At 50.4% G+C, this 13,869-nt stretch overlaps 4 protein-coding genes across 4 annotated transcripts; 2 read left to right on the top strand and 2 right to left on the bottom strand.

Annotated features, from left to right (window-relative positions):
* Window positions 1-57: 57 nt before the first annotated feature.
* M430DRAFT_61578 (hypothetical protein) lies at window positions 58-6,009 on the bottom strand (the record flags this gene model as incomplete). Its single annotated transcript, XM_024868934.1, has 2 exons — window positions 58-406; window positions 458-6,009. 2 exons carry the CDS (start codon window positions 6,007-6,009, stop codon window positions 286-288), a joined length of 5,673 nt encoding a protein of 1,890 aa, XP_024717536.1. The 3' UTR covers window positions 58-285.
* A 1,199-nt stretch (window positions 6,010-7,208) lies between these two features.
* M430DRAFT_109277 (hypothetical protein) lies at window positions 7,209-9,238 on the top strand (the record flags this gene model as incomplete). Its single annotated transcript, XM_024861267.1, has 4 exons — window positions 7,209-7,395; window positions 7,602-8,305; window positions 8,356-8,882; window positions 8,938-9,238. 4 exons carry the CDS (start codon window positions 7,209-7,211, stop codon window positions 9,236-9,238), a joined length of 1,719 nt encoding a protein of 572 aa, XP_024717537.1.
* A 342-nt stretch (window positions 9,239-9,580) lies between these two features.
* Window positions 9,581-10,162, bottom strand: M430DRAFT_22603 (hypothetical protein; the record flags this gene model as incomplete). Its single annotated transcript, XM_024864726.1, has 1 exon — window positions 9,581-10,162. One exon carries the CDS (start codon window positions 10,160-10,162, stop codon window positions 9,581-9,583), a length of 582 nt encoding a protein of 193 aa, XP_024717538.1.
* A 1,844-nt stretch (window positions 10,163-12,006) lies between these two features.
* On the top strand, window positions 12,007-13,641 carry M430DRAFT_22604 (glycosyltransferase family 20 protein; the record flags this gene model as incomplete). Its single annotated transcript, XM_024864727.1, has 3 exons — window positions 12,007-12,310; window positions 12,362-12,734; window positions 12,789-13,641. The coding sequence occupies 3 exons, from the start codon at window positions 12,007-12,009 to the stop codon at window positions 13,639-13,641; spliced, it is 1,530 nt and encodes a 509-aa protein (XP_024717539.1).
* Between the last annotated feature and the right edge of the window lie 228 nt (window positions 13,642-13,869).

Raw genomic sequence — 13,869 nt, forward strand, 5'->3', positions numbered from 1 at the left:
AAGAAAACCTACCTAGCTATTGCAATGTCTTTTCACGAGGATTGCCGTGAGAGTCTTCGGTCTCATTCTTGATTTTCTGTCTTCATATTATCACACACTAATATAGGGAAGACACTCCCTCTATATAAAATATCCTCGACGCTCGCACGCCTGCGCTTTGCTAGAAACCAATACATGCCTGAGAATCTTAAGAGAGAAGTGGTATATCAAATACGCATTTAATAACTCCATTATTCATATGCCTGCAGCCAAGCGCCGTGAAATGCGAGAATGAGAAAATAAGAATTAGTAAGCGCCGCGAATTTTAGCATATAGGTCCGTATCAAGGAAGTTGTAGTTAGGGTCATGTTGGCAGAAGGGATGTTGAGAGAGCAGAGTATCTGCGGTCGGGCGTTCGGAGGGAATGCTAGATCTCCAGTTAGCCTCTTCATCCGGCAATTCTTCTTGAGTTACTTACATGGTAAAGCAGTCAGCCATAAAGGCAACCGCTACAGGGCTGATGGTCATTCCAACATCATCAGGAATAGGCGGGGATTCGTTCAGACTGCCTAGCTTGTAGATTGCTCCTACAGTTTCCTCTTTGCTCCAAGGCCTCCTACCCGCGAACATCTCAAGGACCACACATCCAAGAGACCAGATGTCAACCTTCGCGGAGTACCCTTCGCCTTGGGAGCGGATAACTTCAGGGGCCATCCAAAAGACCGAACCCTGCATCGAGTTCGATGCATCATTGCCGTAGATGTTGTCCGTCTTCTTGGAGATACCGAAATCTGATATCTTGCACGTCCCATCCAGATCCAGTAGAATGTTATCGGCCTTCAGATCCCGATGCAGGATGCCCTCCCGATGAAGGTATGCCAACCCTGCCAGTGTCTGACGGGTCAAGGAGCTCACCACCTTTTCCTCAAATTTGCCATGCTTTCGAAGACAGCTTCCCACGCTGCCACCGGAGATATACTCAAGAAAGATGCTGATAGACATCTCCTTCCGCTCACAGCCTAGGTATTGAACAATGTTGACATGATCGAGATGCTGCATTGTATCGATTTCTTGGTCCAAAGCTGCTACCATCTCGCGCATCTTCTCTTTATCGTTTCCGGCAGCTTTGGCGCTGACTTCAACTTGCTTGACGGCTAAGAACTCTCCAGTCGTGGCATTCATTCCTAGATACACTCGTCCGTACGTACCTTTGCCAATCAACTGACCCTTAAACCAGCGGAAAGTTGCTTGCCGCTTTGGAATGTTGTCTTGTGGAATTTGCGGTACGATTGTACTGCCGCGTTGGGGTTTGATTTGTACAATATTAGCACCAAACATTTTCGTGCTCTTCCGGCGGAGAATTGTGCCCGATGCATCACCTTGCTGCGTCGGGGCTGTAAACCGCTTGTTTGCTTCATGTGCACCCCTTGCTACTTCACGGATGGATTTCATCCGTCCCAAGCCCCCAGAACGGCGGACATTTCTTTGCGCAACGCTCTGCATTGACCTAGGCGGTTCCATTGCCTTCAGGGTCGACTCGTCTGATCCCAAGGTATCGGCGTCGTTGTACACTGCGCTTAAACGAGGCTTCATTTGAGGTGGTTCATCGTCAATGTCTATGCTTGCTTTCCTTGCTGCCGGTTCCAATGGAGTGTCCGGCGTGTCTTGTTCTGCTATTGGTGACACTTCGCCACCGCCTACTCCGTCCTCTAGAACAGGTTGATCGAGATCCAAATTTGGGAAGTAGTCATCCAGATGGTTAATGAGAGCTTCTGCTGGAGGTCTGTTCGCCCACACATCCTCTCTCGCAAATGATTCTCGTCGAAGTAATTTGGCATTCATTTCCTCGGACGATTCTGCAGACCAGCCACCTTCTGAAGCAGAAGCCGCAGAGGCAGGAGTACGACGCTGAGGTCGTTTGCCTCCACTCCGAGAGCTATCAGCCTCAAACTCTGGAGTTCTATTAGTATTGGTTGCTGCATTATTGGAATTCTGCTGCGACGAAAATGACACGGACAGCCCCTTTTTCGATCTCGACGTCCTGATTGTCAAGCTTGGGCGTTTCCCAATCCCTTCGGAGTCATTAAGATTCTGATCAGCCGATGGCGCTCTTCTAAGACTAGGCTTCTTGGCTGGTTTGCGAGAGGCTATTGGTACCGCAAAGAGACCATCGTCTGAATCATCGTCACCCGAATCGACTTGCTCTACTTGGTCGTTTGAATTGCCGAAGTCTATATTTGATTCTGTGAAATCAAAATTAGGCCCGTAAGACTTGCGGTTTTCCGAGGTAGCATGGGCCTCCGGACTGCTTGGACTGAGGTTGGATGGAGAGGCTGCCCTTCGGTTCCCTTCTTCTCCCACTTTAGTCATAGAAGGATCATCGGGCGTCTTCAAGGATACAGAGACTGCCTCTTCACCTTCTGGGGAATAATCGGGAACTATGAACGGAAGAGTTCCTTTGCCCCACGTTACACTGCCAGGCGTGCCGCCGGCAGATCTAGGACTACTTCTACCAGAGCCAGATGTTCCTAAATCCACCGTTGACATTGCATTTCGGTTACCATCCGTTTGGTCAACACCACTATTTGGCGTTGATCTCTTGCTTGGTGATGCGTTTGAGGAATGACTTTGACCCCCACCTAAGCGATTGCTCTTGCCAACCGACGCCGCACCACTGCCACCACTGGCTTGTGGGGATGCAGGCACAGGTTTGCGGTAACCAAGCTCGGTCATCTCCTGTAGCATGATGGGGAGGGTCGGGGACGAGTCACTATCAACGCTTGTAAGGGACAATCTAGATTGTTGTTGATCTGTCCTCCTGCTTAAGGAGTTGGCTTTGATCAACGTAGCCGACTCAGCTGGTGGTGGAGGCGGCTTTCTTTGGGGTAGGAGGCTATCAAGTTTCTTGTCTTCGAAAGGAGAATTCCGCGGCTGGTCAAAATCGACATACCGGCCAATGGTAGCAACTGGGCCATCAGCGGGTGAGTGCGTTTCCTTGGCTTTCTTCTTAGCCAAGTATTCCTTTTGCCGCCGTTCCATCTCAGCTTTGTGCTCCTTTGCAGCTAGCTCCATGAATGCTTGCCTCTCAGACTCAGGAAGCTGGCTTTCTCCTCCCTCTTGAGATGATTTGAATTGCATCAATCGATCTCGCAGGGCATCTGACTGGGGATCGGATTGGGCATTCGGTGTTGACCCGCCTGCCTTGATTGTATTCTGACGAGAGCTTGGAGGAGATGAGCTAGACCGTCTTCTTGTCCCCGAGAGTCTGGCATATGCTTCCTCGTCTAATGGTGCTGTTGGAGGTAAGATAGGAGACAATCCCAACTTATTTGCAAGTTTTGCTCCAAAGCCTGTAGGTTGAGGCACACTCTGAGATGGAGTTGGGCTTGCTGGAGCGCGGATATAGAATTTGAGGCTTCCAAACTGGTCTGCCTTGGTCCGTCTATGTAGGAGTAACTTTGCATCATCAAGTACCTCGTCGTGCTTGACTTTACCAAGTTCGGTCACATATATCTGAGCGGATTCGGTGTCTTGAATGCCTAGATTGGAACATATTGAATTTCGAAGCTCAAGTGCGGAATCGATGTCAGTGACGTCGCACATACGGAAGTTCCAGCCGTCAAGTGTAGCAAGGATGAAGGTTCTCCCCGGAGTATTGCGTCTACCGCGATAACCTGTCGTATGTGCAAAGCGGTCATATTCGGAAGCAGAGAAGGTCGAAGAAGGTCGATCTAGCGAAGTCTCACTGGAGTTGCTGATCTTGCCATTTCCCAGAAATGGTGGGGGTTTGAAGCCTAGAGATGGGCTTGTAGGCGATTCAAGGTTTGGTTCTTCTGGAGACGGTGCAACTCCATCTTCCTTCTTCTTCTTTCTGAAGTGCTTGAGGAACCCTTTCGATTCTTTGGCTGAGGTAGGCTGCTCCAAAGCGATTGACCGATCACCGGTGTCCACCGGCGAAGGCCGTGCCCCATCAACACCATGACGACGGCCATCTTGATTGCGCACAAGACTCGTTTCGCCCACTGCTCCACCCATCCCACCTCGCAGGATATGACTCGCTCCAGCAGGTACACCAGAACCATAAACTGCTGTACTTGACGAGATTGAATCAGTGCTATTGTTGGAACGATGGCCGAATATGCCACCACGTGGCGAAACTGGGATACTCCCAATGATTCCAGCTTGTATCGCCGCAAGAGTAGCTCCTGGACTGTCCGGTTTGGGGCTACTATCCACTCGGAGAGCGGGTGGCCTGAACGGACCATCACCTGCTTCACTACCGATGCTGGGGCTATGCCGATGACCCCCATCTCCCCCATCAACAGTACGAAATGCATTTCGAAACCCGCTTCTATTCTGCGAGTTGTTACTTGGCTCTGATTCCCCCAAAACATTGCTGTTACTGCTTAAAATAGGCATTGTGGCGCTTCGATTGGAGAATCTCCGTGTCCCAAAGCCCGGTCCGGCGGCTTTCAACATCTGCTTGCCCGGGCTATCATCGTCACCATTCGTCATACTTGGTGTTGAAATATGGATTTCACGGCCAAGATTTGGGGAAGATTCCAGAGTTCCCTCTGTGCCAGCACTAGGAACATTGGCCGTCGAGGATTCCCGACGAGTGTGGGACGACTTGGTCATGTCTCCGCTTTTGCCAGTGACGATACCCCTGATAAGGCGACGCATCCTCTTGCCCTCTTCCCGCTCCCTAGCTTGATCCCAACCAGTACCGCTATTAGCGCACTCCTTTGCAAGGCGCGGGTAGACTTGTTGATGCATCATCCCGAAGTTGCCTCGGCCTCCATGCCCGCTACCTAATTCGAGAAACACAGAGCCGTCAATGTTGAGAGCTTTAAAAGTCTCTTGCCAATCAGCCGAGAACTGATTGCTTGCCAGCCATAATAATACCCTCTCCATGGGCCATTGCGACCCGGCATCGATAGGCGAGTTTGAGACATTGGACTGGTTACTTGCGGTATGCTGGTGGTTGCCACTTGGAGTGGCACTAAGGCCCTTGTTTGCCTGTTGCGAATTGAAATGATTTGATGCGGGCGGTCCCGGGGAGTTGTACTCGGCCACATGAAGGTTATTATACCGCGATATGGGTGTCTGTGTCTGGTATCGGTCTTGATAGTAACCGCTACCATCTAAAGGTGTTGTAAGGCTCGTCTCGAAAGTATCTCTAGAGTTTGATCTTTCGGAAATAGCAGAGAAATCAGAGCTATCTCCTCTGCTGAAGCTTGGTTCTTGTCTTCCAAAACCAGGTATGCCCACACCAGGTCCGAATGAGTCCCCATGCGGTATATATGTTGCTGACATCTGATGCTCATTGGCGGGCGGTGGGGGAATTGATAGGGGCGGGGGCTGTGGGTTAACATACGTCTGGCTGGGATTGTAAGCCTGATGTTGAGTATTCGAAGGTGGATTGGGCGGTGGGAGAGGAAATCCCCTCGAATCATATGATCGACCCCAGTTATTCTGCCAACTCGACTGTATTCCTCCTGGTGGAGGGCCTGGCGGAGGAGGGATCATAATGCCCGGATGCTGGTGGGCCTGATTTGCCACAGGTCGCGGAGGAGGAGGGGGTATTGATATAAAGCTTTGCTGAATAGGAGGAGACATTGGCGGAGGCGGTGGGACATATTGGCGCGACGGATCCGCCACGGGTGGATGTCGCTGCCCTGGCTGATACATTGGAAGAGCTGGGCCAGAACGCGTGGATGGTTGATAAGAGTTTGGGGGAGTGTATAAAGGAGCAGGCAAGGAATCTTCAGTAGCTGAGCGAGCCCTGGACCTTGACGGAGAGCTTGAACCGGCGATCGTGGGGTAGGGGGAGCCAGTTCCGTATATGGGTATTGATAGATTTGCGGAGCCGCTGAGCTGATACGTGGGGATGTCGTCGAGGAGGAGACCGCCGTCTGTAACGTCGAGCTGAGCGATTGATGAACGATCTCTGGGCGAGGCAGCGGGGGCTCTGTTTGGGTCTGGAGTGGTTGGTCGTGCTGAGGGGGACCTTGAGCGCGAACCGGTCATCTTAATCCGCGCATCTTCGTGTAGGTCTGCAGGAACGGACGACTTCGAGCGGCGCTCCTTGCCTCGCTCCCTCGGACGGAATGCTCGCGGTGGGCGGAGGAGAGACTACCGCCGCAGGGTTGGTCGTCAGGGCGGTTGTCAGGGCGATTGTCAGTTTAGTCGGCGGGATGGTCTGGAGCGTCTTGCGGGTGGAGGAGAGCTAGGCAGGCGGAGAGACAAAGGCGGTCGCAGACAAAGAATGCAGGAGGTCGGGAGTTATGGATGATAGATGATTAGAAGTTCAGAACATTGGAGCTGGCACGGCTTGGCATCTCCTGCGATGCGACCGGGCTTTTTCGACTTTTCTCTCGTCCCGTTTCCCGATTCTCGTTTCTCGACAGAGCCGCCTGGAGATGGTCGGGGGGAGGTCTAGGAATGTTGGAAGTTTGGAACACAACTTCACCAGCCACACACAGGGACGGACCTCTGCGCTCGGATAAGCCACGGATAAGCCACGCCGGCAGTTGGGAAGGTCATTAGCGAGGGGATAGGGGCACGGCGAGGGGTGTATATAAAGATTCTATATGTCTACACCTTCCAGCATGTCTTCTGGTACTTGGTACATCGTGGGTACCTTGTTGCAATGTCATCTCTCAACATCCATCATCCATCATCCACCATCCACCATTCATCACATTCCTTTCTCTGCAGAGGCTATGGGAAACAGTTCGCGCGCTTCTTGGTTGGTGGCATCTGCTCCACACTCCCCGCAAGCGATTCTCACATATTATATACCTTGTTACCTACTTATACTTCGCGCGAAGTACAGATGGACTAGGGACATCCATACAGTACACGCATCGGTCGGTACCTTGGGTCGGCCAATCGTGCCTGTCTAGTTGATATGGTTTCCCCACCGTTCCCGCCCTTCAATCGATCGTACGATTCATGGACGGCGTCATAGCCATATAAGTGGCGCGCTTTCTATAAGGTAGATCCTGCCGAGACATCATCCTCTGCATTCCTTATCGTCATTACATCATGTTTCTGTTACCTTGCCTTGCCTTCTTCTGTGCGTTGCCTCTTGCTTTCTGTTCTCTTTATATTCTCTTTTTTTCATCTTTGATCTCCGCTACTTCTCGCTATTTCTTCTCTAAATCCTGAGTAAAAGCGTACCTCGCAGAGATTGAGCACTCAATTGAGAGCCGATCTCCTCCAACATGACGGACATTCGTACCGCTGCTCTCAAGACGCCTGTCGACGTTGCCGAGTACCTCTTCACAAGACTCCATCAAATTGGTGTCAGATCAGTCCACGGCGTCCCTGGAGATTATAACCTGGTAGCACTTGATTACCTTGATAAGGCTGGTCTGAAATGGGTGGGCAACGTCAATGAGCTCAATGCTGGTGAGCTTCCCTCAAGCTGCACTAGATGGAAATCAGCTTTCTCTAGGATATTATATTCAAATATATATGCCCTGTCAGAGCTATGTTTGATGATTGAAATTTATTCATTTATTGATTGAGCTCGTTCGCTCTTTTTGTGTCTCTCCGCCTCTGCCCTTTCTTTTTGACCAAGAGAGCTGCGCAGTTTAGTCCTAACTCTCCTTCAGGCTATGCCGCAGATGGATATGCGAGGGTGAAGGGTATATCAGCGATTATGACCACTTTTGGAGTGGGGGAGCTTTCGGCGATCAACGCTATAGCAGGCGCATACTCCGAGCATGTTCCCGTCGTCCACATCGTCGGCACACCTTCAACTCTATCACAGAAAGATGGGATGCTTCTGCACCATACACTAGGCAACGGCAACTTCAATGTGTTTTCTGATATGAATAAGGAAATTAGTTGCAGTATGGCCAAGCTCGAAGACGCTATTGAGGCTGCTCCGCTGATCGATCACACCCTTCAACAATGCTGGATTCAAAGCCGGCCAGTATACATTACTCTTCCCACTGATATGGTCCAAAAGAAGGTTGAGGGAGAACGGCTGAAGACACCGATTGATCTACGCTATCCCGATAATGACCCCGCCAAGGAAGACTATGTTGTAGAAGTTGTCTTGAAGTACCTTCTTGCGGCTCGCAATCCAATTATCCTCGTGGATGCATGTGCTATTCGGCATAAGGTACTAGAGGAGGTCCACGATCTAATCGCCAAGACCGGATTGCCCGTTTTTGTAACACCAATGGGAAAGGGGGCTGTGAACGAAACGCACCCCACCTACGGCGGCGTCTATGCCGGAGATGGAAGCCAACCTGAGGTCAAGGAGTTTGTTGAAGCTTCAGATCTTATTCTCACAATAGGCGCTATTAAGGTAAGGATTGAATGTGGTGCATGATGGTTCAATAGACTAACGCCATATAGAGCGATTTCAACACCGCCGGATTCTCATATAAAACTTCACAGCTCAATACGATCGATTTCCACAGTACGCACGTCACTGTTCGATATTCTGAATACCCCGGAGTTAGCATGAGAGGTGTTCTACGCAAAGTCATCCAGCAGGTTGACATGAGCAAATTGTCAGCAGTTCCTGGTCCCAAAATGAAAAACAAGGTCAAAGAGAACGAAGATAATTCAGAAACCATTACCCAAGCCTGGTTCTGGCCGAGAGCAGGAGAGTTTTTGAAGGAGAACGATATTATCGTCACAGAGACGGGAACATCGAATTTTGGAATCTGGGAGACCAAGTTCCCCAAGGGCGTCACCGCTCTTAGTCAAGTATTGTGGGGTAGCATTGGCTACTCTGTCGGTGCTTGCCAGGGGGCAGCGCTTGCTGCTCGTGACGCTGGTTTAAAACATCGAACTATCCTGTTTGTCGGCGATGGCTCTTTACAGCTCACAGCACAAGAGATCAGTACAATGGTCCGTCTTAATCTAAAGCCAATCATGTATGTCCTCGGTTTTCCAAAAGTATATACTTCAATCACTCACCATATTTCACAGATTCGTAATTTGCAACGAGGGCTTCACTATTGAGCGCTTCATCCACGGCATGGATGCAGTTTATAATGACATCGCACCGTGGCAGTTCAAGGAGCTCCCGAGGGTATTTGGCGCTCCGGAGGGTAAGGTGAAGACCTACCAGGTCAAAACCAAAGCCCAGGTGCATCAACTACTCGAGGATAAGCAATTCAGTGCTGCCGAGGTTCTCCAATTTGTTGAATTATACATCCCGAAGAAAGATGCTCCGAGGGCATTGAAGTTGACGGCGGAAGCTAGCGCGAAAACAAATGCGAAGCAGTAATGTATATTCTGGAATTCCTCTATGAAGTTTGGGGCTCTATCGACGAAGGAGTAGGAGGATAAATGGATGAATAATGAGAATGAAAAGAATGGCTTCTTCCACTATATTAGACGCTTGTGAGAGACAAATTGGCCGTAATGAAAAGTCTGTGTGAAGTTTACCAGATCCTCGACAGAAGTCCAGCGACTCGGCCAGGCCCTGGGGTCACTCATACCCCGCTGCAACGAATGACTCCTTTCTCGCGACTCCCTCCCTCTCCGAGGCAACTTCATCTTCGTGCCAAGTCATTCCAGATATCCTGGACAGCCTCTTGAATCCAACAGAAACCAAAGGCCCTCTTCATCACACCAGCTCTTTCCCCATCCTCACAATAGCCAACACATCTCCATTCTCCAACCTCTCCTCCACCCTCCCCCCGATCAACTCCCCATAACCACACGATGCATAAAACGGCACCCCAGTCAACGTAGACCCCATCTCCACCCTCTTAAACCCCGCCCTTCTCGCCGCCTCCTCACAAGCCCTCAACAAGATCCCACCTATGCCCCTCCTCGTCCACTCAGGATGCACGAAAAACGCCCTGATCTTCGCCGCGTCCCTCTCTGGATCCAACACATTATCATTTCGCGAATTGAAGACATCTCCCCCATACAGCGTCGCGCGGCGTGACCAGCCCCCACAGCCTACTACGATGCGGCTCCCTGCTGCTGTGGTTGGGGTCTCGACTACGAAATACGTCCCGTCTTGGAGCAGCTGCGTGTCGACGCCGTATACGTTCTTTAGCGCGCTGCTGATCTGGGTAGGCGTGTAGTGCGCGGTGTGGAGACCCCGCACTGAAGCGTCGATTAGGAGACGTAGCGTGGGGATGTCGTCTGGTGTTGCGAGGCGGAGATGGAATATTGGATTGCTGGCTGAAACGTCCATATTCAGGCGAAGAGTTTCGCCCCCCCGTGGTGTGGGACTTCTTCTTCCTTTGGGATTTAAAAAATGGGAGGGGTATTGGAGTGCTGTATATAGATACCTTAACTTATCTATCTATCTCCCTATCTGGAACTTGGAGATGAGTCAATCCCCCTAACCCCCTGGGGATCACGTGAAGGATTGGGAACGACCAGGGGTGTCTGGGATTCAGAAGCTGGTTGATACATATCATGTATTCCTCAAGTGATAGAGGTGTTTTTTGTGGGTCAAGAGAACACTTACATCTACCAAGGCGCAAAGCATGTGGTGGGTTTCTTGTCCCGGAGAGGCGGGATCTTCAGGGGGGTTAGTCACGTGTGTAAATTACTGTTTAGATTCTGGGGGTAATCCAGCGCATGTTGGTGATTATGATAAAGGGTGTCCCTAGAGGAGATCTGAAGTGGTGGGTTGGACTTCTGTAAGGGACCCTCGGGGGAATTTGCACAGGTCTGCTGGATTTTACTCAAAATATATATGGATTGGACCTCAAGTCAACGCATATCTTTCTAGAGCATTATATTATTCGACTATGGACTGAAATAATGTTTTGTGTTAATTTTATTGTTGGCTAGTGCCTGCCTATAGGCATACCAGTAAGGGATCTGAAGAGACGTTGTGAATGATAACTGCATGAGTTGCTCGCTCACCTCCCCTTTTCACCTTCTGCACTTGATCCCCCGCCCACCGGGCAGCTCGCAAAGCCCATAGCCGGCTTCATTCAGGAATCAGGGAAAATCATGCCATGAGGGAAGGATGAAGTTGGCTATTCCTCCTGGACGAATATCAAGAGCAGGTTTAGTATCCAGATACGTAGAAGGGGCGAGTAACAGGCGTTAAGCTATGAAGAGTGAATATGAAAGCTCTTGCTTCCAGCACACGAATAATTGGGGAAGGTCTCGTATTCCAGACTTGATCTTCACATCTGCGCAACCCAAGCATGAGTTGAGACAAGCTTTTTAGGTTGTTGCACGGCAAGAAGAAGATAATAGAAGGCAGAAAAGAGATAGGAAAGCACAGAAAACAAAAAATAATAAAAAAGCACGAGTCGTTGACCATATAGAGGCAAAGGGACCCATTTGTCGACAGCACTCCAAGCTCAAGACCGGAGTATTTCTCGGTGATGTTTTCCTGCAAACCCCAGCCCGAGCAGGTGCTTGGTGTTGGACCGCCTGAGCCAATGGAAAGAACACGAGGGAGGTGGCCCGGGTCAAGGGAGGTTCTATTCTCCCTTTCCCCTTTGCCAGTAAACTATGATGATTTTGCTAGACCCAGCTCAGGAGAAGAGGAGGATAAGGGTAGAAGAGGAGAGTGAGAAGAATCCGACAAATTCGAAGAATCTAGAAACAGCGGGTGTTGTCTGCAGAGGGGAGAGAATAGGTCGTCTGCGCTAGTAGCGGGGGCTCTCGCTTCTGGGTCCTGATGGAACAATTACGTCGTTTGGCCAGTCCAGATCCAAAAGACAAAAGATTCCCAGCTTCTCCAGCTCTGCAACTGGCCCCTCTGCTTCACCTACAGAAATTCTCTTAATCGCCGCCTCGTCGCATCGTCGCATCATCGATAATTCTACCGTTATAGCTGGATGTATACAGTTCTCCTGCACGCCTAATCAATTCCTGCCCATCGCCGAATAATAGCTAATAGGCGTGGTACCCCTCATAAGCCCAACCGCTCGTCACCTCTTTGTCACCTTTTTTCTTCTGCTCTGTCCCAAGAGTACCCTCCCCTCCACCAGTCCTCTTCGCCCTCATCCACGCCGCATCTCTCGGTGCCCGTTTCCACCAACATCGAATCCCCTCTACATCCTCAAGATGCCTTCCTTGGTCCAGGAGCCCAAGGTGCAAGGCAGGTTGCTGGTTGTGTCTAATCGCCTTCCGATCACGATCAAACGCTCTGACGATGGCACATACGCATTTTCCATGTCATCCGGCGGTCTCGTCACCGGTCTGAGCGGATTATCAAAGAGCACTACCTTCCAATGGTACGGCTGGCCCGGCCTGGAGGTGCCAGATGCTGAAGCTGGACCCATGGTGAAGCGACTGAAGGACGAGTATAGCGCAGTCCCAGTCTTTGTCGATGATGAACTTGCAGACAGGCATTACAATGGCTTTTCCAGTATGTCTCGCTACGTAAAGTGACAGTCGATCGTACTGACAAGACCGACAGATTCCATCCTCTGGCCCCTCTTCCACTACCACCCCGGAGAAATTACGTTCGATGAGTCGGCATGGGCTGCATATAAGGACGTTAACCGTCTTTTCGCGAAGACAATGGCAAAAGATGTACGAGATGGCGATTTGATATGGGTCCATGATTACCATCTTATGCTCTTGCCAGAGATGTTGCGGGAGGAAATTGGCACGACAAAGAAGAATGTCAAGATCGGCTTCTTCCTCCACACCCCGTTCCCGAGCAGTGAAATATACAGGATTCTGCCTGTGCGAGAGGCTCTACTCCTAGGTGTTCTTCACTGCGACCTGATTGGTTTCCATACCTACGACTACGCCCGACACTTCTTGAGCAGTTGCTCGAGGATCTTGTAAGTCTCCACGGCGGTATAATTCGGGATGCCCTTTTTGTTAACAATCTACAGAGAAACCCCAACAACTCCGAACGGTGTCGAGTTTCGAGGTAAACATGTTACGGTTGCTGCCTTTCCCATCGGGATCGATCCAGATAAATTTGTCGACGCCCTGGAGAAGAAGTCGGTACAAGACCGTATCGCCGTGCTCGAGCGTAAATTTGCAGGCGTCAAATTAATTGTTGGAGTTGATCGACTCGATTATATCAAGGGAGTTCCCCAGAAACTGCACGCTCTGGAAGTGTTTTTGACAGAACACCCTGAATGGATCGGCAAGATCGTCTTGGTCCAAGTAGCAGTCCCAAGTCGACAAGATGTTGAAGAATACCAGAATCTTAGAGCTGTCGTCAATGAGCTCGTTGGAAGAATCAACGGCAAATTTGGCACGATCGAATTCATGCCGATCCACTTCCTTCATCAGTCCGTCAACTTCGAGGAACTCACAGCGTTATACGCCGTCTCCGATGCTTGTCTGGTCTCATCAACTCGCGACGGCATGAATCTTGTCTCCTACGAGTACATTGCGACTCAGCGGAAGCGACATGGCGTCATGATCCTTTCCGAATTTACGGGCGCTGCGCAGTCTCTGAACGGTGCGCTCATTGTCAACCCGTGGAATACCGAGGAACTCGCTGGCGCTATTCACGACGCTGTAACGATGTCTCCTGAGCAGAGAGAAATCAGCTTCAAGAAACTGGAGAAGTACGTCTTCAAGTATACGAGTGCCTGGTGGGGCGAGTCATTTGTGAGCGAGTTGCTCAAAATCAGTGATCACGCCGACAAGAAACAAAAGAGGATCGAGAGTGGTGCTACGGACCCGTCGAATGAGGTCGCTGACGGTGTTACAACGACAGTCGCTACGTGAAGCAGCGATAGGTAGATAAGATCAGGAGTGGAACGACTGAGAGCCGTAATGATGGATACCAGACGACTGACACGAAGCCTTCTTAATCGCCCTTTATTTATTCGTATTTGTTTTACTGTGCTGTAGCATTAGCTTAAGGAGTTACGAATACCAGAGGGACTACAAGAGGAATAGATTGATTTACCATCCAAGACTTTGATAGTCCAAGCTATGTCAGGGGCTTAAATT

This window comes from Amorphotheca resinae (assembly GCF_003019875.1).
Source record: "Amorphotheca resinae ATCC 22711 unplaced genomic scaffold M430scaffold_12, whole genome shotgun sequence".
Classification (NCBI taxonomy): Eukaryota; Fungi; Ascomycota; class Leotiomycetes; order Helotiales; family Amorphothecaceae; genus Amorphotheca; species Amorphotheca resinae.